Raw genomic sequence first — 27666 nt, 5'->3', positions numbered from 1 at the left:
CAAATTTTCTCTTTGGAATATTTCTCGGCATCACAGTATTGAATCTAATTTGTTGTTCTGATATATGTCCGCCCCACCAGAAACAAAAACAGCAACTTCCGGTTATGAGAGAAAAACTGCATAAATTGATTATCATACTACTCCATAAATTCCTTTTATAGAAAGAGTATTTGAAATGATTAATAGGACATGTTATTCAGACTGCAAATGTCTAGAGTAACTACAAATATCTGATTAAAAATTGACTTCTGGTCACGTGATTTCCTGACCTCAAATTGAGTAGTTAACATAGCTAGATCTTGGTAATGGTAACACATAAACATACTAAACTTATATGAATAATAAACCTTGAAGAGTGAACAACAGATATAGGGTATAATGCCTCCGCCGTCCTTCCGTTTGTCACAGATATGATTTGAAAAATCGAAAATTTCAACTTTTTTCTTTTCAATTTCTTGTTTGCATTACATTACTGCATCTAATTAGTAGTTTTTAAATATGTCAGCTCCTTCGAAAACCAAAAAAAAAATAAATAAATAAAAAAACAACCACTTCCGATTATCAGAAATAAAACTACTCCAAGGTCAAAAGGTCATGGTCATAGGAAAAGAATTAAAATTGCTTATATATGCCAAATGACCTAAACCTTTGACTTTGATGTTTGACCTTGACCTTTGACCTTGACCTTTACCCTAGGGAAAAAAATTTTGTATTATATTTAGTTTTATACAGCTTCAATTGTTATAGTCGAGTTTAAAAGGTTTTTGGATGACCTTGACCTTTGACCTCGATAAATTACCTTAAACTTTGACCCCATTGACTCAAAGGTCGCAATCAAGCTTGAGTCCGTGGAGGTATTTACATCTCTCACTTTCACAAATGCCTATATATCCCCCCCCCCTTTTTTTTTAAAAATCAATAGCAACGTAGAAAATTTTTGTACAAATGACACCACATATGGACATGAAATTTAAGGACTGCAGTAGAAGACACATCAAAGAAAGTGCGGTGAGAGCCTATCGGTGAGTCTCTGAAGTATATAATGAAATTCTAATGAGTGTCGCCAAAAACTACATTTTTTCTGTCTGAAATCTAGGTGCTGATGAGCATAAAAATGAATTAAAGCTTGTATTGGTTATTTCTTCAGTTTTTGTCAATAGCATTCGATTCTCCTGCTCTAATACGAAATTTTAATATAGGTTAGATATACTGCAGTTATCTCGCTTTGTACGATGCAGTGTTGAGAAAACGCCTGTGACTCACAAATCATGTCAACAAATTACATGTAATCTGCCAAGTAGAGTGCACATGTACCAAAAATGCACCCCGGGACTACCCAGATTTTGGTTTGTTTTTCCGAGCAGGGTAAAACTCCCAGTATTCTGTAACTCAGTCTATGCCCTTAAGTAAATTCACCAATTGATATGGGGTCATTCACCTTCTTCTAAGGCTTACGGCTTTTCAGCTGAATTTCCTCTGTAACTGACCACGTGTATTAGTTTCGCATTTATAGCTCTGTATATGCTAAGTGTCATAGTAATTCCTACATGTTGCACATCATTTTTTTTTTCAGCAAGTACTCTGATTCACTGCAAATGTGTCTCATAATTATTCTAATCACTTTTCTACATCAAATATCTCATCAAACAGGGAATATCTCAGTTTTTTAAGAAATTTGACCGGGACTTTACTACAAAACTATTTCTTTCACTTCGAAACTATTTCCTTCAAACTTAAAATAATAAGCTTACAAAATACCTTAAATATTGTGGAATTTGGTGGCTCAGTGGTTAGCGTGTTCGACTTTCATACTAATGGTTTTGGGATCGAGCCCAGATGGAGGAATTATTTTTTTCTGCATTTTGTTGTTTTTTTTTTTTTTAATAGAAAAATATCCTCCTTACAGATAAATAGAGAAGAACGGAAGACCTTATTTGTTGCTGAAGCAACAAGAGTTTCTAGTTAAGGTCTTCCGTCTTCAGCGGAAGACCTTCTTGTTATTCTTAGGTTTCTTTTTCACTTTTATTATTATTAAGGTCTTCCGTTTCCAACGGAAGACCTTTCTGTTATTCTTAGGTTTCTTTTCCACAGTTTTTTTCTTTTTTTTCTTACCGATTTTGTGCACGCGAGTTCTCAGAAACGGCTAGCTCGATTTTCATGAAACTTTCAGGGCTGATGGAACATGAAAAAATATAGACATATATTTTTTCATTTTGATGACATCACTTCCGGTTTCGAGATTTTTGCATTTTAGTGAATTTTTGAGGGTTAGTTTGTCCGCGAGTTTTCTCGAAAACGGCTTAAGATAGAAACTTGAGATTTTCAGTGAAAATAGAGCAATAAATGTAGTTGTGCGGAACTATTTCATATTCACCGAAATTGCTGTGTACGGAAGCTCGTTATGGCCAGAAAATAGTCCTATCGCGAATTTCAAAAATTTTAACACCTTTTCAACGATAACTTTTTACCTAGAAATATTTTGTTAAAACATGTATAACAAAAGAAGTGTAGAATTCCAAGATCTTTCAAATGTTATCTAGAAAAAAGGGCTGGTCCCTAAAATTAAGGGCCTAGCGGGGTCGAAGGTTTTTCTTTTATATCTCAAAAAGTATTTAGAATTTGTAATACATCAAAGAAGCAAAGTTGTTCAAAATGTTGCGCTTTATTTGTTGGCGTCGTCAAAATACGTCCGGCGATGTCACTTCCGGTCAAACCGGAAGTAGTCAGAAAATGCATATTTTCGTTCTTGACATGTTTTAGGTAATATATGTTAATGGGAGCATAAAACTTAATTTTCCGTCCGTCGTCGTCACTTCCGGTCAAACCGGAAGTAGCAAAAATGACTTATTTTTGCATTAATTAACATGGATTTAGAGGATTTAAACCATTTGGGGGCATTATTACTCATTTTTGTGAAAGATGAAAGTTACTTCCGGTCAAACAGGACGGAAGACCTACTCGTTGCTTTGCAACGAGCTTTGCTCTAGTTATTATTCTTTTTTTTCTTACTGATTTTGTGCACGCGATTTCTCAAAAACGGCTCGATGGATTTCCATGAAACTTTTAGGACTTATGTAACATCACTTGAACCTTAAGCATTTTTTTCCGATTTGATGACGTCACTTCCGGTTTGGAGATATTGTCGATTTTGTGATTTTGGAAGGGTCAGGTTGTCTCCAGACTTTCTCAATAATGGCTCAAGATAGAATCATGAAACTTTCAGGTATAATAGATCAAAGTCTATAGATATGTATAATGTATTTCATTTTGATCGGAAGTGCCGCAAGTCGGCGCTCGCTATGGCCCGAAAATGGTCGTATCGCGAATTTCAATATTTTTAACACCTTTTCCACGATATCTTTTTACCTGGAAATATTTTGTTAAAACGTATAGAACAAAATAAGTGTAGAATTTGGCGATCTTTCAAATGTTACCTTGCAAAAAGGGCTGGCCCCTAAATTTAAGGGCCTAAAGGGTCCGAACGTTTTTTCTTAATATCTCAAAAAGTATTGAGAATTTGTAATAAGTCAAAGAAGCAAAGTTGTTCAAAATGTCAAGCTCAGTCTATTGCAGTCGTCAAAATACATCCGGCGTCGTCACTTCCGGCCAAACCGGAAGTAGTCGGAAATCGCGTATTTTTGCCGTTCTTGACAAGTCTTTGGATAACATATGTCTCTGGGAGTATTAAACTTAATTTTCCGTCCGTCGTCGTCACTTCCGGTCAAACCGGAAGTAGCCAAAATGAGCTTATTATGAAGGTTTAGATGCAAAATTAAAATTCCAAAGTCACTAGAGACGACATAGCACATTGCTTTATTGTGTTGATGTCACTTCTGGCACTTCTGGTCAAAACCGGACGGAAGACCTACTCGTTGCTTTGCAACGAGCTTTGCTCTAGTTATTATTATTTTTCTTCTTCCTGGGAAAATTTTGTCCACGAATGATCTTGTAAACTACACATCCGACTTAGGTGAAACCTTTTTAGGGTTGGTAGGCATGTAATGTAGAGTTGCCGAACAAAGGTCATTTTGCGCGCACGTGCCTGCAAGAGCGAGCACGTGCAACACTTGAAATGACTAATATAATGTATATTGCCGTAACTTTTCTATTTTTTGATGAAATGTTTTGAAACTCATAATGTAAGGATATATCAGTAGCATAGACAATATGACATGGTCAAAATAGCAAGATCTCACGTGCATGCACGTGCGCTTCACTCTGATTGGCTGAAACTTAAGTCTCAATATCTTTCTTGTTTTTTGATAAAATCCTTTGAAATTTTGAACATAGTCATGCATTAGGGAGATCTACACCATGATATATAAGAATTATCATGAAAGCACGTTCATGCATGTGTGCTGGTAAGAGCGCGCACGTGCAACATGTGACATTACCAATATAATGGATGAAGTCATAACTTTTCTATTTCTCGATGGAAGTTTTTGAAACTCGCAATGCATGGATATATTAGTAGTATAGACAAGATGGCATGGTCAAAATAGCAAGATCTCACGCGCATGCAGGTGCGCTTTGCTCTGATTGGCTGAAACTAAAGTCTTAATATCTTTCTTGTTTCTTGTCATAATCTTTTGAAATTTTGAACGTAGTCCTACATTATGAAGATCTACAGCATGATATATAAAAATTTTCATGAAAGCATGCGCATGCGCGCGTGCTGCAACCTGATTGGCTGAAACTTTAAATGGCTGTATCTCCTTTGTTTATAGACGAAAAGCTTTGAAATTTAAAACATAGTCATGCATTAGGATATCCTAAAATATAATATAGAAAAAAATTCATGAAATCACGCGCATGCACGTGTGCTGCAATCTAATTGGCTGAAACTTCATATGGCTATATCTCCTTTGTTTTTTGACAAAATGTTTGGAATTTTAAAATATAGTCATTCATTTAGATATCCTTCAATACGATAAAGATAAAAATTTATGAAATCACGCGCATGCATGTGTGCTGCAATCTGATTGGCTGAAACTTCAAATGGCTACAACTCCCTTGTTTTTCAACCAAACAGGATGGGATTCAGAACATAGATAAATATAAGGGACTCCTACAAGAAGGTGTAGTCATTATGCACGTGAAATGAGTAAAATTAAAAATACACTCGAATGAGTGTATTTTTTACGAATGAGTGTATTTTTTAATACTTTAGGATTAAATGCTTTGATAGTAAGCATATCAAAATTTTAGATAGTGTAGACAAGATGATATGGTCGTTACGCACATGAACACGTGTGCAATACCTATTTTTAAATATATTTTGTATTTTTCTGGGAAGACCTTGATTAAGTCTAAATTCCATAAAGTATTTCTTATTTGATAGAGATTACAGGGAATATGGCACCAAAAGGGAGTTGGGGAGCGTTTGGGGAACATCTGTAACGGTCCCCGTTACAATTAGCACTAGTTTATGTAACTATGTAGATTTTTTCGGCTATGTAGAATATCAGGTCCATTATTCATTGTCTGGTGACCTTGCCCCTTGTCCTCAATTGTAATTATCTATCATTGGTAATGATTTGCTCAATAATTATGCACACAATGGCAGAGTCGCCCAACCATAAAGCTTGGGCTTGGGGTGTACCAAGTGATTTGGTAGCAGCAAAAATCCTTTGTTCGAGGTGTGAAACATGTACTAATGCTGGATACATCAGCTGTATATTTACATGTAACAGAAAATAATAGAAGTCTAACACTATATAATTTTGGTGTTCAGTTTTCAAATGCACTGAAAATATTGAATGTAACAGAAAGATCGAAGTTGATAGTTTTTTTTAATATATTCAATATTTTTGCATCAGGTGTAACTTTGTACAAGTTCATGTATGTTTATTTTCATTTGAGAACGTTGGCACTATAAACAACAAAATGTGAACTCATTGAAAAATAAAACAATTAATGTAAAATAATTTATAAAACATAATTTGCTACTTTATTCAAGGAGTATTTAAAATTCAAAAATTTCAAGGTCAAAGAAAAATAAAATAAAAGAAATCACTGTATTTGATATTCGAACCTAAAATACTGCTTCGATATGGCTGGAATCCAGCGACAAACCAATGTAGCTACCGCGGAACACTACACAGAGTTAGAATTTAAATCATTATCTAAAGCTAAGCCCTATACATTTGGACTTTGTCACATTTCTACCAGAAAATAAATGTAAAAAGTTTAGATTTTGGTATTTCTGGGTCGTCTCTCCATTTTTTAAACAACTGAAATAAATTTTACGGTTAAAAATACACTGATAACACATTTAAAAAGTATGGAGAGAAGACCCAGAAACAACAAAATTAATGGAAAACGGCTATAAAAAGAGTCGATTTTTGCATCATTTGACTCGTACGGCTATATTCAGATGCATATTCAAATAAAATCAAACATATTTAACTGAATATTTGCCCATTTTACATTTACCTACAACATAGTAATTGGCTAGGTTTTGAAAAAAAAAATGTATAAATCAATGATATTTTTTAATTCTTTTTATGAGCCACTATTCCTGCCGAATCACCATCTAAAGCGCCCACTTTCTTTTAATATTTTTTTTTAATTTATCGGGTTCCTGTGCAACAGGAACGGAAAATATTTTCCCGAAATTGAGCTTTGATTGGCTAAAAAATAACTAGAAAATTGGCCATATCAGACATTTGGTACAAAATTGTACATTTTGAAACACATTTTTCTAAAAATTTTCTATGTCTGGGTCTTCTCTCCATGATTTTGAAACGTTATTTGTGTGTATTTTAATTCAAAGAAACGATTACACTTTTTTAAAAAATGGAGAGAAGACCCAGAGACCACGAAAAATGAACTTTTCCCAAAAAAAATCCAAATGTGTCAATGTGGTGCGTCTTTGTCCTTTTAAAGACATTTGTACATGTGTAGCGGTGATAGCTCAGAAAGTTAGGCTACCTGTTCAGTGCACTCGAAGCGAAAAGTTTTTGGTTCGAGCCTGGCATGGGGCGTTAATTTTTTTTTATTCAGGCAAGCAACCATTTATTTTGTCAGTTTCGTTTTATGTACTGATGTATTAAAATTTTGAATAAGATAAATTTTGGTTCAGTTTGGTTCTCAAGCGAAATCAATTCTAATCTTCTATTTTATAATGTATATGTACACGTATCATGCATCTATGCATTAAATATATTTTAGGTTTTGTTTTTTGTGAAATATTACTATGTTATAGTACTCCCTAGAAAAAAATGGACATAAATGTTACAATTAAACAATGTCTTTCAAACTAAATTTTAAAAAAAACCATGGACGTGTTTGTAAAATCTGACCAGGTATGTTCAGCCAACCAAATCATGGACATTTAAACCATAAATGTTTCGTACAAATGATTCCTGCAGATCACCCGCCAAATGCGCCCATCTTCTTTATAAACATTCATATTTTCATATTTACCAAATAGTATTGCTTGTTTATCAAAACAACAATGAATATTAAACTTATTTAAAATCCATTCTTCAATAGTACACCAGAGTTCTTTTACATGGAAACATACAACAAATAAATGATCAATTGTTTCTATGTCACTTCTGCAGAAATTACATGCTGGAGAATCGATCAATTTTAGTCTAAAAAAATAATAATTTGTTGGGATGATTCTTTGTAAGATTTGAAACTGTAGCCATTGAAGTTTATATTCTTGAGTTATTTTAAAAGGAAGTTCAAATATTTTAGCCCAGTCTGCCTCATCGAAGATAAATCTGTTTTCTCTCCATTTTTTAATTGAGTTAACTGGCTCTTTCTTTTTACTTATTAATATGTTATACATATCCTTACAACCTTTATAATGTTTATAGAGTACAAAAATGGAATTTGGAAGATGTGGTCCAATCAACTTAGCATTTTTAATTTCATCACAGTTTATATTTTTCAGTCTATCTAACACTGCTATTCTAAGACCATTATAATCAACAAAATTTATTTTCACTTTCAAGTTTATTAATGAGTCGAGACTTATGAAACTACCCTCATTGTTAAAGAGGTCAGTAAGAAAAACAATGCCTTCATTAAAATAGTTTTTCCAAAAAAAAGATTTATTATTAATTTTAATCCTTGGATTATTCCATATATGTTCAAAGAGCACATGCCTGTCATTTTCTTGATTTATTAAAGTTAGCCTTGCCCAGCTTGACAGAACTTCTTTCCAAAAAACATTATTTAATCTTGTTGAGAGATTCAGAATATAATCAGAACCCCTTATCCAAAGATTGTTTATATCTACTTTTAGTTCAGCTTCAAATAATTTTACCCAGTTTGCTTGTGAGTGAATAAGTCTTCTAATCCAACTTGATTTAAGGGCAGAAATGAATTCTATGTAATCAATCATTTTTAGACCTCCATATTTGTAGTCCTGGATTACATTTTTCTTTACCTTTTGAATTTTGCTACCCCATAGAAAATAATACATTTCAGTCTCAAACATCTTCAAAAAGTCTGACTTAGGGTTTGGTAAAGTAAGAATTAAATGGTTTAGTCTGGGTAATATTAAAGTTTTAATTACTGTTAAGTTTCCTTAAATTCCACATACGTAACAAAGTTTTGATTTCATTTAGCTTTATGGAATAATTAAGATCAAGCATTTCATCCAAGTTTACTGAAAATTTTATTCCTAGAAGATCAAATACAAATACACTGTATTGAATTTTCTCAGTCAAGCTTCCACCTTGAGTGATGAAATACATCCCTTGAAACTTTTTTACTTCCAATCCATATCATTTCAGTTTTTAAGAAATTTATCTATAAGCCTGATGTATTAGCAAAATAATCTAATTCTCAGAGAATACTATCCATAGATCTTGGTGAACTATCTGAGATTAGAGACGTATCATCAGCATATTGAGAGAGTTTGTACTCTTCACCCTCAATTGTTATACCTTTTATATCTTGATTATTACGAATTAAGATTCCAAGAATTTCAGCACATAACAAAAAGAGATAAGGTGAGATTGGATCGCCTTGTCTGCATCCTCTTTGGGGGAAAAGATAGTCTGAAGTAAATCCATTTTGTATAACACATGATTTAATACCATTATAGAAGGTTCTAATCCAATTAAATACTTTTTGTCCTCAGAACGGCAGTGGACATGGAAAGCTTTAACAACGAAGATTTGGAATGTACACGTAGGGTGAATTCACCATGCATCGGATACCCTTGTACTTCAACAAGTTCTAGCGATATCGCTACCGACGGGAAATTATCAAAATAGAGTTTAACATTTATTTTGTGATTAAAATAACAATTTAGGACACAATTATATGCCGTTTATTGAGAAAATATCCCCAAAAATCGAGTTTTTAGAAAAAACAGAAAATTCACCATGGATCGCATATTGTTCACTATGCATCGGACAGACGGTATGGAGACCGGAAAAATATAATACCTTTATCTCAATGCTTTAAAATCCTTGAAATGGATATATTTTCATCTTTTATCTAAGAAATAACCCTCAGCTGTAATTTAATCGACGATATTATTGCACAAATGTAGAAAGATTCTAAAGACCTCACTCTGCTTTAGAAATGCTTTAAAATGCTTATAATGCCGTAATTCGCGCCCTTTTTTTCATGGTTTATCATACTCTGGTTTGTAGAAATACATGTAAATAGAGTAAAATTCCAGACGTCATATATCGATAACTTGTATTTTGACTGAAAATATAGAGTTTTTATTTTCTTTTTCCGCAAAAAACAGCTGCCAGCTGGGTTCTGTATGAAAATGGTAGTACTTACCTTTGCATCGAAAAGTGTCCGATGCATGGTTAATTTGTGTCCGATGTACGGTGAAAATAGCATACTAGTAAAAACCAGTTCTAATAAGAATTAAACAGACATTGAAGTGAAATTTAATTATAATTTATGTAAAATTACCAATCCCTGACAAAATTCACCAAAGTCCGACTCGTTCCGTGGAAGTCGAATTTAAAAGAACGATAACTCTAAAAATTGCAAAATCATAAATTTCGGGTTATTCCCCTTTGATGATGTAAAATATGACGTAACTTCAAGGCCATTTGCGGGGTATTTTTATCACAACATGATAAACACAATCGGTATCATTAAAAAATTTAAATCTTGGTCTTTATGACAGAAACAAATAAATACACAGAACTCATAAGTTGAAAGAGAGTTTATTGCCTAAAGTTGTCCGAAGCAAGGTATGTGTCCGATGCATGGTGAACTCACCCTATATAATTATCATGAAACTCTCTTTCGCTAATTCATAGTTGTTCCTGTGTATTTAAAAATAGAATTAAAGATTCTAGTCGTGTAAATATTGAACTACTCTTTGTTTCCTCAACTACAGCCCTCAAAGGAGAAGCTTATTTTATGAAATCTGACGGATAAATCTGTTCTGTTTTGTTTTTTAACCTAAAAGTTACAGTTGCAAAACTGCACTTGAAATGCTTATTTTGAAAAGAATTTGAGGTTTCCACAGTGTAGTTGGAAACACAAAATTTTCATAACTTTTTCCGGAAAAAATAAAGTCTGTAACACTTAATTTGTCTGTCCAGAGATAGACTGTGTATAGTACTTCTGCTCACGACTGAATATCATCCTATTTGATTAAGGCGTAATCAAAATAAACAACTGGTATTTATCGATGGCTTTGATAACTTCGTTCATCAATGCTACTAATCTAATGATATCAATTTAAATATGGCTTGGAAAAGGCATGTTTTGTGTTTATTGCTTTTGGTTTATATTTTTAAGGTATGTATTGTCAGAAACTTTTGTAATATGAAATTTGAATTATTAAGTGACACTTAAACAATTTCTATAATTATTCTAATTACGAAAACATAGACGTCGGAAGCAAATTGAAATTGTGGGGGTGAGTAAACCAAAACAAAAGAGTAAGCCAAAATACGAGGAGCTAAGTAAGAATTATTGTAACTTAAATAAAATAGGCCTACTGGTACGTTAAAGCATGATAAAAAGAACACTTATGTATTAAAGTTTAAATCTATAATTGATACACTGTATCAGCTAATTCTTTTACATAATTGTACATTTCAAGGTTACAACTGGGAAGGTAACTTTCTTCATCCACGTAGATGAAGTGAAGAGTCCTGGTAATAAACTTCATGGAGGACGGTGTTGTCAGGGAGTGGTCGGTACCCAGTGTACCAAGTTGTGTAAACCTGTACTCACCGTATGTCTTAAGTGAGTGACGACTTTGAATTTTCTCACTTTGATATTATACTGAACATTTGCACACATATTTAATGATATTAATTTTTATTGCTACAGAGACAGAAGTCATTCATGTGTGTCTAGTTTTACCACAACTTTAGACATGAGACGGGAAGATGTCTTCTATGGCTCCAAAGTTGGAAATACAACAAATCCACAATTTTTAGAAGTTGATTCATGGGTAAATCTTAAAATATCTAACACACATAAATATATACAGCAGAATAATAATGTATTTTCAATTTCTAAGACAGTCAGATATATTCAAAAACTCTTTGTTATCTTGTAAACTTAGTACAAATACCAGGAAAAAATATCACTGAGAGTGGTAGATTTACAACACTCCTCTTCACCACTCATCTACCAGACAGAGTTCTCGGACTACAATCTACAAATAGGAAAGAACATACTGTCACAACACTGGAGACAAAAGAAATTGGTGGCAAATTATTTCAAGGATCAAAATAATTTTTTGTAAGATTTTTTTTTGAATATCAGGTGCTTAAAACTTTCATGAATGCTGGTAACTTAATCTAAATCGTATCTTATCTAACATTTCTATGTTTCAATCAAATTTAAACAAGTTCTATAAATATATAATATAAATATATGAAATATGTACAGAAGAAATTACAATGATTCCATAAACATTTTTTTATTTCAGTATCCAGATAACGTACAAGGCGTACTGTTCTGAGGGTTACTATGGATCAGACTGTACAGCTCATTGTCCTGGTAATCCACAGAAGTGTGTCGTCAACGGTCATACCTACTGTAAAATGGGTAAGCTAGTAATACATTAAGGTATACCCTTACTCAGAAGACAAAAACATCCATTGATAAGAACGAAAAACTACCTACTGCACATTTTACACCTATGATTCTTGTGTTAAATTTCAATTTCAATTAACTAAAGGTAAATGACCAATTTTTCATGCCAGTGGCCCCTGAGTATTTCTCGGAAAATACATCAATTTTTTACATAATTTTTTACTTTGAGTACCAGTTATAACAAATTGTGCAGAAAAAATACCGGGAAATCCTTCTCAACTTTATTTGTTTCTTTCTCATTACGACGTTGCATGCGATAAGGTCGATTTCTATTTGACGAGGCTCACATATAGGATATAGGAGCGTGATAAAAAAGCACGTTTTAACGGGCCTTTAGTATCACTTCAAAAATGGAAACTTAGTTTAGTTTCATCCCACTTGTACAGGATTTTAATTTTAGCTTAAAATGTTAGATTGATTTATGACAGTGATCGTTTAAGTTTCATCTGCCAAAATGTGTAGCATGGTCAAGTATGACAATATATTGCAGGGTGGCATGGAAATAACTGCAATCAGGACATTAATGAGTGTGCTACTCGACAGTTTTGTGGACACGGTACCTGTACAAACACAGCTGGTAGTTTCCACTGTAAATGTCCTTCCTCTGTTTACGGTCTGAAATGTCAGCTTGATGAGGATGAATGTCTTCTGGAGCCTTGTAATGGAGGAGAGTGTGTCAACAAGATCGGGAATTACACATGTCAGTGTAGAAACGGAACAACTGGTAGAAACTGTGAATCTCTTACAGCAAGAAAATGCTCTAGAGAGACATGCAATCATCATGGAAATTGCAATGCTCATAATGGAAAAGCCGTGTGTACTTGTAATACAGGATACTCTGGTACAGATTGTTCTGTGAGAGACTTCTGTAAAAACAATCTTTGTCAAAATAATTCAACTTGTGTTACTGGGGAAACTAATTATACCTGCTTCTGTCCTAAAGGTTTTAAAGGTCAGTATTGTGAATCTAGGGACTATTGTGCCAACAACCCATGTCTTAACTCTGGAATCTGTTCGAATACCCCAACAGGTTTTCAGTGTAAATGTGTTGATTTTTTTATTGGAAGAACTTGTAGTGAATATGACTACTGTGGAGGCAATTGTACTGGAAATGGTGTCTGCCAGGTGGTTGGGAAGGGACACACCTGCTCGTGTAACCCGGGATTCAACGGAACTGATTGTGAAATCCGGGATTACTGCTACAAAGTAAATTGCTCCAATCATGGAATTTGTAAAAACCAACAAAACTCGTACAGATGTTCTTGTAATGGTCAATTCATTGGAAAAAACTGTGAGACTCGGAATTACTGTTTTCAAAAAGACTGTTCTCGTCATGGATCTTGTCAAAACAGCCAACAATCTTACACCTGTAGCTGTTCTGCAGGATATACTGGAAAAGACTGTGAACATACTTTTTGTTTTAATAAACGCTGCTCTAACCACGGTACATGCACAAACGGACAACACTCATACACATGTAAATGTAATCACGGATATCTTGGGACTGACTGCGAGCACAGTTTCTGTACCAACAAAACATGTTCTAATCATGGAACATGTCAAATTGGGCATAACTCTTACAATTGTCGATGTCAACAAGGATATACAGGAAAAGATTGTGAACATACATATTGCTATCAACATCAATGTAAGAATGGTGCTACATGCGTGAATAGGAATTCTAGTTACACTTGCAACTGTGCCCCTGGTTTCAAAGGATTACACTGCGAAAACCGTGATTACTGTTATAGACAAAGCTGTAGTGGACATGGAACTTGTAAAAACGGTAACCATAAATATACTTGTACGTGTGACTCTGGTTATCTCGGACATGATTGTCAGCACGATTATTGTTTTAATAACACTTGCAAAAACGGTGCAACTTGTCAAAGTCACGCGTCCAACTACACATGTTCTTGTACTCCACAAAACGTTGGAATTCTTTGCGAAAAACGTAATTATTGCCATGGACAGAACTGCAGCGGACATGGAACATGCAGTAATGGTCAAAATGGTTACTCCTGCCAGTGTTCTTCTAAGTACCGAGGAAATAACTGTGAGCTTTTGAATTATTGTCACAATAATCCTTGTGTCCATGGAAATTGTTCCAGTGAGAAGAGCAGCTTTAAATGTTCTTGTATTAAAGGATATACAGGAACACGCTGTGAAACAGTTGATAACTGCTACAACAAGCACTGTTCTAACCGTGGTACCTGTCATAATAATCCAATTACATACAATTGTAGCTGTAACGGTCATTTTTACGGTAAAGACTGTGAGAAAGAGAACTATTGTTATAACAAGGATTGTTCACACCATGGTACTTGTCATAACGGACGGGATTCATACATGTGTCATTGTGACGGTGGATATACTGGAAAAAACTGCGAGACTCGGAATTACTGTTACCAACAAGACTGTTCCAATCGTGGGTCTTGTCAGAATAGCCAACACTCATACTCCTGTAGATGTTCTACAGGATATACTGGAAAAGACTGTGAACATACTTTTTGTTTTAATAAACGCTGCTCTAACCACGGTACATGCACAAACGGACAACACTCATACACATGTAAATGTAATCACGGATATCTTGGGACTGACTGCGAGCACAGTTACTGTACCAACATAACTTGTTCTAATCATGGAACATGTCAAATTGGACGTCACACTTACCTGTGTCAATGTCATGCAGGATACGTAGGCAAAGACTGCGAACATAAGTATTGCTATCATCATCAGTGTCAGAATGGTGCTACGTGTGTGAATGGAAATTCTGGTTACACTTGCAATTGTGCCCCAGGTTTTAAGGATACACACTGTCAAACACGTGATTTTTGTTACAGGAAAATCTGTAGCTCACACGGAACCTGTCATAATGGTCAAAGTAATTACACTTGTACATGTAACACTGGATATTTAGGAAAAGATTGTGAACATGACTACTGCTTTAATAATACTTGTAAAAATGGGGCGACCTGTCATAGTGGTACATCTACCTATACGTGTTCTTGTCCCTCTGAATACATAGGGCAACATTGTGAAATTCGAAATTATTGCTATAGACAAAATTGTAGTGAACATGGAAAATGTCACAATAAACAAAGTAATTACACTTGTCAATGCTCTCCTCAGTACCGAGGGAGTAACTGTGAACTGAATAATTATTGTCATAGTAGCCCATGTGAACATGGGCTTTGTGCTAATACAGACTCTGGATATAAGTGCTCTTGTCATGGGGGATATTTAGGTACAAACTGTAATACCACAGATTATTGTTATACCAAGAATTGTTCTAATCATGGAACATGTCAGAACAGATTGAATTCATACTCGTGTAAATGTAATCTTGGATACATAGGTAAAGACTGTGAACAAACTTATTGTTCTATGAATAATTGTAAAAATGGTGCCACTTGTGTGAACGGAAACTTTTCTTATACGTGTAAATGTATTGCTGGTTACCAAGGATCGCACTGCGAAACACGAGATTACTGCTACAGAAAAAGTTGTAGTGGGCATGGAACTTGCCATAACAGTAATCATAAGTACACTTGTAATTGCGATCCTGGCTATTTAGGAAGTGACTGTCAACATGACTATTGTTTCAATCATTCTTGTCTAAATGGTGCTACCTGTCAAAGCCAAACATCTAATTTCACTTGTTCTTGTTCTGAGGAGTACATGGGGTCTCTTTGTGAAATTCGGAACTATTGCCATGCACAGAAATGTAGCAATCATGGAAGCTGCTCAAATAAAAATGGAAGCTATTTATGTACATGCAATCCTGGATATATTGGAAGAAACTGTGAAATAATAAATCACTGTCATGAAAAACATTGTTCAAACCATGGAACATGTAAAAACAAGAATACTACTTATATTTGTAAATGTAACAATGGTTTCACCGGTGTCAATTGTGAACATACTTTCTGTCACCAACATCAATGCCAAAATGGTGCTACTTGTGTGAATGGTAATTCTGATTACACATGTAAATGTGTAAACGGTTACAATGGTACGCATTGTGAAACACGTGATTACTGTTACAAACAGAACTGCAGTGAACGCGGAGATTGCTTTAACAATGATAACAATTACACTTGCAATTGTCATTCTGGTTACATGGGACTAAATTGTGAAATAACTGACTACTGCTCTGGTAAACCATGTCACAACCAAGGTGTATGTATAAATAATGCAAAAGATTACACATGTAATTGTACTCCCCAATATTTAGGCAGAGACTGTGAAAATCAGAATTATTGTTATGGAGTTACATGTAATAAGCGTGGATCTTGTATTAACGAAAAAAGTAATTATAAGTGCTCGTGTAAAGCCGGATATATTGGCACCAATTGTGAACATGACTATTGCTTTAACCATACTTGTAAGAACAGCGCTACGTGTGTAAGTAAATTGTCAGGCTATTCTTGTCAGTGTCCTCCTGGTTATAATGGGTCACATTGTGAAATCCAAGATTTCTGTTATGGACACAATTGCGTCAATGGTGGTACCTGTAAAAATGATTTATCAAATTATACATGTCTTTGTCCGGCTTCGTTTTCTGGATCCCACTGTGAACAGATCAACTTCTGTCACGATAGGAGCTGTAATAACCGAGGTAAATGTCTTAACGAAAATAATAATTACACATGCCAATGCCTTGATGGATTCCGCGGAGCAAATTGTGAACATGTAGATTTCTGTTACTTGCATAATGTCTGTTTAAATAATGGAACGTGCTTGAATAACATCCAGAATTATTCATGTGTATGTCAAGATGGATTTAAAGGTTCTAATTGCGAAGTTGTTGATCATTGTTTGCATAACAACTGTTTGAATGGAGGAACATGCATTAATGAAGTCAATAGGTACACATGTTCTTGTTCTTCAGCTTTTACCGGTTTCTTCTGTGAGAAAGGAAATTTCTGTGCTAAACAAAACTGTAATGATAATGGAGCTTGTCATAACGAAGATGATACTTACAAATGCATCTGTAATGTAGGATTTATGGGACGGAATTGCGAGAAAAAGAACTTTTGTCACCAACACTTGTGCAATAACCGTGGAAATTGTAGCAACATCAGTGATGGATATGAATGTCATTGTGAACGTGGATTCAATGGAACTGATTGTGAAGAAATAGATTACTGTTTCAATAAACCTTGTAAAAATGGAGGAGTTTGTCAGCAGCAGGCAGATGACTACGTTTGCCATTGTGCACCAGGTTTCCAAGGAACAAACTGCACGGACAGAAATCCATGTATAAATCATACGTGCAACGGTCATGGCATTTGTTCTACAAATAACGGCGCTTACATTTGTAAATGCTATGGTGGATATTCCGGAAAAGATTGTCAAGATCAGGACTTTTGCTACCAGATTGACTGCAATGGAAATGGAACCTGTCATAATGCATCGAATGATTTTGAGTGTAAATGTAATCCAGGATTCAAGGGGATTAAATGTGAAGTCATAGACTACTGTCATAATTATGATTGTAACAATGGGACATGCCATAGTGGAAGTCAACAAGCACAATGTATGTGTCATAATGGGTATTCCGGTAAACACTGCAATATTTTCGACCATTGCAGTAAAAATCCTTGCCTTAATGAAGGCACATGTCATAATGGAACTTCTAATTACTACTGTGTTTGTAAAAATGGTTTTATTGGTGGGAACTGTGAATCTGTGAATCCTTGTCATGCACAAAATTGTAATAATCGTGGGACCTGCAAAATTATCCAAGGTAATAATTTTGTCTGTGAATGTCATGGGAATTTTACAGGGAAATATTGTCAAACGTCTCCAACAACGGTGCCACCTACCCCATCGTCAGCTAAAGTAATCAGCAGTAAAAGTTCTACACACAGTTACACAACTGTTCATATTTCAAGTACGGTAAAGAACATATCAGATTCATCAACAAGCAGGCATAGTTTTATCTCGTCTTCAAAATCAACATCAATGTCACCTCAGCCTGCTATCACGTCGGCACACACCTTATCAACCTCCGAGATGGTCACTAGCGGGACTTCCACTTTAGCCCCAGAATCTGCCTCTTCTTCCTCTCCAGTATCTTCCACTGAGAACATGAAAACAAATTTTACAACATCCACTACATCTGCGAACTCTCCTTCTATTTTCACGACGGTGCATAAAATGTCAACGTCTGGAAAAATTGCTACAAGCATGTCCAGTCCAACACCCGTCTCCTCCACTGAAAGTAAGAAAACGATTCAAACAACACCCTCAGCCAAACATTACAACGTGACAAGTTCACAATTTTCATCTGAGAAAACACCTCCTAGTACATCAACTTCTCTGAAAACAACAACGCAAACAACTCCCATGGAAACAACAGCTACTCCTGAACCCACAGGTATGAACTCGGTTAATTCACTTTTCATCATATATGGTTTGCGATAAAATTGAAAAATGAAACATATTAAATATGCTTATAAAAAATGAAACTTTAAATCAGATATTTTTGTTTTCTCTGTAGAAGTGATTTTCGAAGGAAATGTGAAATTTGCCATGGAATGGCACCCAGCCCTACAAAACAAATCAAGCGCTGAATACAAGAATATTTCAAATCATTTCTTAACGTTGGTATGTAAAATATCAAATAATATTTAGTTAATATTTATTGAGTAATTCGAATCGCTGTGGAAGGATACACAATTGGCTATATTTATTTCTAGATGACTGCAGTGTATGAAAATGGAGAATTAGAAAGTGTTTACATTAGCACAGAAATCATCAGTATCACGTAAGTCGAACTTTGCTCTACCAAAAAATATTATATTACTATATTTGCGTTGCTATGGGTAATAGAATATCTTCTTACAAATGTTTTGTTAAATTAACATGTCTTTTCAGTCGAGGTAGTATTGACATTCGATACAATCAGACATTCAAGGATCCAGAAGTGGATTTAATTAATGGAACTGTTATAGAAGTAACCATCAGCACTGTTATAGACGTGTTCGAAAAAGGGATCGAGAAGCTAGAACAACATCCATCTTATGACATCCAGGCTCTAGCACAAACATTTAATATTACACATGCCAAGATAGTACTCCGAGGTGAGTTTTGATTTCTTCATATTAATCTTATTTTAAATATGATAATTTAATTATGAATATCCACACACATGCTCTGATTACTAGTATTTTAAATTGGAATGAGGATCAATGGATCATTGTGATTATATATTTTGTATAGAACTGCCGCGGCCCACGCGACCACCCACCTCTCCATCAAGGTCATCATCTATTTCTAAGTCAACAGGTATGAGGAGCCCCTATAACTATTAATAGAATATAACCATGAAATATGTATGCAGAATCAAATCAAGATTGACTTCTTTTATATTTTACAGCTAAATCGACAAAATCTATAGAAGTAACAGAAACACCCGAAAACAGCAAGGTAAGAATAAAAAGTTTATTCAGACGCTGTGTATGTTTTAAAATGAAACTACTGAACTTGCCAAGAATCCGGATTTTTTTTTTCAATTAATGCGTATAAAATGACTGGGCTTATAAAAGAGAAATACAGAGCGTATCTGTGAAGTGTATTACACACATTTAACATTATATCTGTAGTATGATTTATGGCAATTGTGATATTGATAATACCTTCTTGTTGCCATTTGCTTTGATTTAATTTGGTACATTCTTATTCGTATAAGTAAATTTATTTAAACAATAAAATGCTTTCTTTGTTTGTTTTTACTGGAATTAACGGAAGCAGCTGTTGCAGAAAAAAATACATAACCCGCGTAAGGGGGTTATTTAATTTTTTTCTGCAATAGCTGCGACCGTTAATTCCAGTAATAACAAACAAAGAAAGACATTATATTGTTTATATTGATATCTGTTTAAATAATCATTTAAAGTAGGATTAAAAAGATTAATTATTGTATTAATGCTGCGAACGTCTTTATGCGTTTCATTGATGGAACAGCAACCGATCAAGAAAACTGTACAGGCGACATGCCGATTGTAGTTCATGCAGTGATTAACGCAATGGGTTTTCTTAATAAATAAGGAGAAAATATTCAGCGGATGTAAATATATTCCTTTTAAGGATTTTTTTCCGTGATTTGCATTGCATTAATACGAATATAAAGAATATAGATTTGGGGGAGAATGGAAAAAGGTTAGTTTTGTAAGGGAAATTCCGTGATTATAGTGTTTTTTAACAATAATTACAATGCACTTCTAGCTGCTCGTCAATATTTAACGAATGAAGCAATCGCTACCGATAAAGATATAAAATACCTGTGGATCTTAAGCTTAATCAGCTGAATTTTGTCCTAGATTTTAATAAAGATAGCATCCAGTGTATGAACTTTCTAATAAAGGCTGTTCATAGTACAGATGCTTCTCCGTTATCTGTTATACTTTATTTACAACTTAGGCGTTAGTAAACAGTTAAGTGCATAAATTCGGAACAGGCTTTGGTAACAAAATTTTGAATACGTAATGCAATCGTCAAGTAAAAAACTTAAGATAAATTTATTGAAGATGCTATAATTGCTGAGTTATGGAGAGAACGATCATAGGCAGTTATGCCTGCTGTTCAATCCATTTTTATGAATAAATAAATTTTAAACTAATGTTGCTGAGTTTATTTGGTAATTTTAGAAAGTTTTAGGGTAAAAATTACTTCAACCAAGCTACAGACCATCTTTGTATTCTAACTTCTACTTAGGAATACATGTATTATAATTTTTATATGAAAAAAAAAATCTTTCAGAGATGACTGGGATATTTATATAGAAGCATACTCGAATAATGTACATTGAGATTACTTTTTGTTCAAATTATCAGGGAAAGGTTTTTCTGGGGAAAGGAGTTGCAAGAACTTGTTACCAATCCCTTTGTATGAATTATGCAATAAAATATGTTCAAATCAAAACAAAATAAACAAAAACCCGGGACATGACTTGGAAAAATTTGATAATCTTATTTTTTGTGGTTTTAATTAGTAGTTTGGGTAGGTTATATTTCGCTTCATATATGTACTTATTCATCTATGGTTAAACGGTACCATGTTCCATACCATTCGACTGCAGAGCCAGAAAGACTTGTGGTCTATGGGCCTCACGTTACAATAACTATAAATTAAGATGGTCAAGTGTATTTTAAGTTAATACCAGTAACCTTACTCGGTACATATAACAAGATCGGGAAATTTAACTTTATTGATAAGTTTAAGGATGCTAACTCTGTTGGATAATTTATTATATTGACACAGTTTGATAAATAAATTAAACATAAAAGTATGTTATGTTTACAAATAGATTTGAGGACGTTTACAGAGACATGCGACTTGTGTATCAATTAATCTGATATTACTTTGTCATTATCGGGAAAATTCGGACAAGGTCAGGACGAGTTTTACATGGAAAAATTAAAAGATACGCATGTCTACGAGGGGTTATCAAAAAGTTCGTGGACTAGCATCATAAAATTAAGGGGGGACCTATGTCCGAAAAGACTTTGTGTGAAATTTTCAAAACTTTGACATTTCTTTCCTGACCACTTGCTTTTAATTTTTAGGTATTAAAAACAATACCTTTATATGCTTATTTTTACACAGGAGCACGTGCAAAAACAGTGTGAAATGCTAAAAATAGATTATCTTCAGACATTATTGTTCTACTCCAAATGTGCGCTAAAAAGAACCAAAAATGTCAAATTACATTCGAAATCAACATGTATTTAATTTATATGACTTGTATCTTGAAAATGAAGGCAAATTCATTGCAATTCATCTCGCATGAAAAATTATAAAGGAGCACAATGTAAGTATCACCCTTGTCGTATTTTTTACAATTCCGACATGCATAACAGATAATATCTTAAAAAGTCTTTGTGTGAAAATGTTGTGATTAATATTTTTTGAAAGAAATGACGCCTCTCTTTTTTTTAACAAAGAAAAAAATATACCTTTATGATATAATAAACGAGAAATATGACGTTTTCTTTTATTTTCGTACTCTTCTGTCATAAATATTGACCTTTCTGCACTAAAAAAAAAAGGGAAAGTTAGCACTGACAAACATCTGAATATAAATCTATTTTGCAAAAAACGAGTATTTTGTTTTGATAAGAAAGAATTTAAACAGATAAACTCTTTTCTTCATTCTAATCATTCTGCCCCCACCCCCTCTTCCCCGTCAACAACCAACACCTAATAGAACCTAGGATTGACTTTATACAATAAAATCTACATACACTATAAATTAATAAAATATAGGTACAAGTTCATTTCTTAATATTTTCTTAGTTTAATCCAGAAAATACAATTCATGGTAATCATAAAATTAAACATATTTCCCTGATTTAAGCCGTTGTCTTTGTTGAACTTTATCTGATATTTTTTGCATTTTTATATCAGCATATCATGGAGGTATTTCTTCACAACTGAAATTGCTATGAATTATCAACCAAAGGAGGAGAATTTTAATATTAAAAAACTCCATAAATCAAATAAAACTGTTATAAATGATGAAAAACATTTCTTTTTGTAAACTGTGTACGTTATTGATTAATTACAATTAATGTTAAGCCTATAATCACAGTTGCAAAAGTCAGCGGGAAAAAACAAACGTCGCTTTTGTGACGTCACATAACGCTGCTTTGACGTAGAACGACATAGGTCCCCCCTTAAAACCACTTTAGACACATCAATGAATTTTAAAATATTTTCTTAGCATAATCTTTTCTATCTGAAGAATAAATCATAAATCATAAATTTTATTTGTTAATAAATTAGTGATGTTTTTGTAAGCAATGGTATGTCCATTTGGCGCAACCTCGAACACGACGTTTTTGCGACCTATGTGTAACTGAGAAAAACTCTTTTGATATCATCATTTTTCATCCAAAAATTCCGTTAATTCAGGTATGTGTTGGGACACAATTGTTCCATAAATTATGAAATTTTCACTTCATTCTGGAAGTTCTATGAAATTTTATCGTAAATTTTCACGGAATGTCCAAAGAAATGAGGCCTTGGAAATGGCGTCATAAGGGGGGAAGGGTTTTCGTTTCAAACATTCTATAAAGTTTCGCCCCTGAAAAAACTTGTATAGACCTAAAATATGTTGAAACTGGCTACAGAGAAATAGTATGCATCCAGAGTACTTGTCTTTTAATGTCAAAATAGATTCAGAGAGAAAAGGGATACACAGTTAATGTCAATTTGCAGTCAAGGTGTGAAAAATCAGAGAGAAAAGGGATACACAGTTAATGTCGATTTGCAGTCAATGTGTGAAAAATCAATCACGTCAAAAAAAATGACATTGATCATGTGTTGTAGATAGTGAACTCCCAAAAGCAGAATATACCGGCACAATCAAGTGCGGATCTCTTCCAATGTATTTATCCATTTGGAATATTATATTTCATTGAAGGTCACTGTTCAAGACATTGTAAAGTCATATAAACAAGGCGGGTTTAAGTCCTTTCTCATGCAGCTCCAGGGAATCTCATCAAAAAAGTGTATGAAGTATAAGAAGCGGACATTGAAAAAACTTTGACGTTATCGGACGTTATGAAAATAAACGACGGCAGCGCCGGGTGATCATATAATGTCGTTTTCATATTATAATAATTTGGCAAATAATGAACGTATCAGGCTAAAATTTTCAACATTTCTTTATTTTTTGTTGTTTTATGTTCCATATAAATTTTGATAGCACAGACAACATAGTACTAATTTTTTAGCCTCAGTCCACGAACTTTTTGATAACCCCTCGTATATAGCTAATTAACCTACTTCAAAAAAGAGTATTCTTAAACATTGTATTAATTATATAACTTCAAAGGAAATGGCAATAACTATATCTGATAAGAAGATGAAAAATAAATTAAAAATCCACTTTTTACATTTATGAAATTAATTTATTTATTAAAAAAATGTATAAATCAGCCCAATTGGCAAATGATTGCAAAACACTTGGCTAACCAACAAGGTGTTCTTACATTATTTTATCCATCTAGGCACCTGTTTCCCGAGTATCCAGGAGTCCATGGTTTATGATCTGTGGACAAATCTGTTTTATAACTTTTTGTAGATAGTGAATTGTTTGTTTTCTTCAGCTTTCACTGATCTGAACTTTATTATGAAAATTAAAAATTGTTATAGATACATGTATATACATACATTTCTTATAAAACTTTCAAAAAAAAAAACAACAACTAAGCACTGAAATAGTAACAAAAAGACCATGAACAAAAAGCCATATACTCTAAGGAAAAACGTTTAAATGTATAGCAGATTATTATTTGTTTGTGAGTGAATTTTAATTGCAAATTGTATTCTAACGACCCTTTAAAATGAAAAAAAAAATGATGACCTGTGATCCTACAACTAAATTCTCTCCCCATATACAGAAAAAAAAACAGATTCCACTTCTATTTTTCTTGATCTGGGTATCAGTTTGCATTTACTCTGAATGAAATTGAATATAATAAATATCAAATAACTTAATTTTTTCTCATAGAGCTGGGTACAATCTAACATGGGCGTTGTGATTGGAGCCTCTGTGGGTGCGTTTGTCCTGGTGATTGTTGTTGGCTTTATCATATACAGAGTCAGGTCTGTGTCAGTTTTCCTATTTACACGCACTTGTATGTGTATACATGTACTTTATCCTGTAGATTTATATAGTCAGTCCTCGCCTGCATGATGAGATTATTTTACAAAATCTATTATGTAATTACTTAATCTTTTATGTAATTGTTTAATCAAACATGTAAGCACACCCTATTAATTGTTTGAGGATTTTTTTGAAGAAAATATGCCCTCATTTGTACGTTATTGAAAAAAAATCATTTAAACATAATGCTGTATTTCGGATTCAAAGGAAGAAAGGCTATTAATATAAACTCTATAAATTTTCTAGATAATTCAGCCAATTTTAAAGAATATGCCTTATTTTTATTTCAATATCAAAAACAAGAGACAAAGCTTTCCACCATTATACGTATCTGACAGCTGCTTTAATTACCTGCATTATGTGTATCTTAAATGAAACGTTATTAATTTTTATGATTTGGAAGAGTTTTCATTACATCCTCTTCCGGACAAAGTTGTTTCAACGAAGTGTTCACATATGTTTTCAAAGCAAGCAGTAGGCCCCAAGACCATAAACTGAGAACAAAATTTCAAATCAATATAACTTTTGAAATAATTTTAATAGAAAAACAAACTTTTTACCATATGTTTGAATTGAAATGTTATACAAACCTTTTGAAAACATACATATTATCAATGTCAAGCTATTCAAAACCATAATTTTGAATTAAGTCTGTTCTCAGTTTTTGGTTTCCAGGCATTTGTCAGTAAATAACATTACCGTTTGTTTCTTCCAGGAACCGAAGTTCTGACAAGGACGCCATACTCTGGGACGATAGTATCGGACACACGTTTACTAAACTCGATCGATCTGAGGAATATGCTCTCTCTGCTACCAACCCTACCTATAATAGTTATAGTGGTGGAAAGCTTGAAATAGACTGCTCTTAACATCAGTAGTGTGTAGCAACCATCTATCCCTATAATATTTTCATCATATGCACTTTCAGTGGATAAATGTTTTTATATGATATATTTGGATGTTATGATTGAATATGTACATGTTCAGTGTATGTTGTTGGGAATTTATCATCTTGTGTTTTTCAAAGACATACCGTGATCGTTTTATTGGTTTATGGAATGATTGCTCTATTTTTCATATTCTTTGATTTTTTAATTTTTTTTTTAAATGGTTCGAAAATTATAGCGAATTTGCCATTTTTGTAATTTCAGATATAACTTCACTTAAATGAAAAAATTATAGATGTTGTTATTTTTTTCACCGAGGATATTGCAATTTTAAAGTATTACTATAATAATTTTTTTTCACTTCCGAGTGAAAACTTTTGTGCACAGTATCATAGGATATCATTTCTCTTATAAGATGAAAAACGTATAGATTTTTTGCAAATATAGTGTATATTGTTATTTCCGTTATTTTTAATATTAAAAAAAAATAAATTTAACAAACAAGTTTTAACTTTTTATTCTTATCATCTTTTTAGAGCACTGACGCATACGAGTAAAAGACTCGTTTCTGCCAATCTGATTAAAATACAGGGCTGGGTTTCACAAAACTATCGTAAGATTTGTCCTAAGATAGATCTTACGATCATCTTAAGATCTGACTTATGACAATCATAAGATTTGTCACTGCTGTTTCACAAAACCATGTAAAGTATTAGAAATCTTAAGACAAATCTTAAAACGAATCTCATCATTCAATTTCACAGGGATTTTTTGTTAAAAATCTGTATGCACGAAGTTTAGTTCCTTTCTTTTCCTTTTTTTTTTTGCAGATATAGCCTAGGAAAAAACATCAAAATTTTATTGCATCAACTTTAATGCAATAAGGGTGTGTTAATGTGTGTCTGGGGTTGGAAAAAAAATAAATTTGAATTAATTTTTTATCTCCATAAAAAATAATTGAATAAAATTTGCTTAAATGTCTTCTTGCTCAGAAAATAGTAGATACTGACGAATTTATGAGATGCTTTTTTTTTTTTATTAAAGCTACTAGAGTATCCGAACCTTTGCAATTAATAAGATATTATAGCAATGAATCCTTTTGAAACACCAAATCGTGTTCAAATTTCGTTCATAAAATTCGATGTAGTTGTCTTTAAAACACTTCAACTACTGCATCAAAATATCAATGCTAACAGATGACGAAAAGAAACGAAAAGAACAATTTCCAATCAAAATTTTATAATTTCAATACCATTAAAAGAGAGAAAAGAAAGCATCAAATGTTACAGCGTGATTTTTATACACATTATACATTCCGGTAGATTAATAAGGATACCCCAAGAATAAATTTTTTTGATTTTATGTCATTTGGTACGACTGAATGAAATGCTTACTTTCTAATTTCTAAAAAAATCATCATAATGTAACAAAATAAAGTAAAACCTCTAAAAAATGAAGTGTAGCTACATATAAGTACTTTGTTTTTACTTTCATGGACCTATCTAATCCCTAAAAATGCATATACTTTCGTATTACTGTTTATCAAACTTTAGTCATTTTAACGAGAAATATTGATAACGGCAAATATCAGGAATTAGGCTTTGTATCCATCAACGAAATGTCTTTGAAATAATTTGAAAGTATTTGTTAATTGTGTACATTTTATTTTCAAACATCGAAATAAGTCTACTTTCATTATTTTGACTCTGCAAAAATCGCCGCTAGGGTCCCCGTGTGTTTACACAGACCAGCAGCAATAGCCTGTGGCTATATATAGCCACCGTCTAAAAATTGCTTAAATTAGCAATGCTTGGTCATAGTTATTGTGACATTCTTGCGGGGTATGGAACTCAAATGAAACAATTTTGAATAAAGTTATATATGATGTATGGATTTTACATATATCATAACAAAAATTGCAGTAAATATAAGAATGAAACGGATGTTATGAGTTTGCACTTTTAGTCTGACAAAAGATACCGAACGCGAGCTCTACAGATAAAAGTAATTAAAGAGGCTTATCAATAGGAATTAAAC

General features: G+C 33.3%; 1 protein-coding gene across 1 annotated transcript; it reads left to right on the top strand.

Moving 5' to 3' along the window:
• Positions 1–945: 945 nt before the first annotated feature.
• LOC134229390 (fibrillin-2-like) lies at positions 946–25942 on the top strand. The gene is made up of 13 exons (XM_062711130.1): positions 946–1008; positions 11051–11196; positions 11284–11407; positions 11522–11700; positions 11891–12009; positions 12548–18445; positions 18569–18675; positions 18768–18835; positions 18946–19151; positions 19291–19356; positions 19448–19497; positions 24587–24681; positions 25458–25942. The coding sequence occupies exons 1-13, from the start codon at positions 946–948 to the stop codon at positions 25609–25611; spliced, it is 7275 nt and encodes a 2424-aa protein (XP_062567114.1). The 3' UTR covers positions 25612–25942.
• Positions 25943–27666: the final 1724 nt, after the last annotated feature.

This window comes from Saccostrea cucullata, unplaced genomic scaffold, assembly GCF_032062105.1.
Source record: "Saccostrea cucullata isolate Sc308-1 unplaced genomic scaffold, CSIRO_AGI_Scuc_v1 ctg4728, whole genome shotgun sequence".
Taxonomy (NCBI): domain Eukaryota; kingdom Metazoa; phylum Mollusca; class Bivalvia; order Ostreida; family Ostreidae; genus Saccostrea; species Saccostrea cuccullata.
The sequence above is the reverse complement of the archived record's forward strand: the minus strand, read 5'-3'. Positions and strand labels throughout refer to the sequence as shown.

Bases quoted from the DNA above. Each gene is read 5' to 3' on its own strand.
- LOC134229390 (XM_062711130.1), top strand. From the start codon at position 946: ATGACACCACATATGGACATGAAATTTAAGGACTGCAGTAGAAGACAC. The intron at 18,446-18,568 runs GTATGAACTCGG...TTTTCTCTGTAG, and splicing joins AGCTACTCCTGAACCCACAG to AAGTGATTTTCGAAGGAAAT. The intron at 19,357-19,447 runs GTATGAGGAGCC...TATATTTTACAG, and splicing joins ATCTATTTCTAAGTCAACAG to CTAAATCGACAAAATCTATA.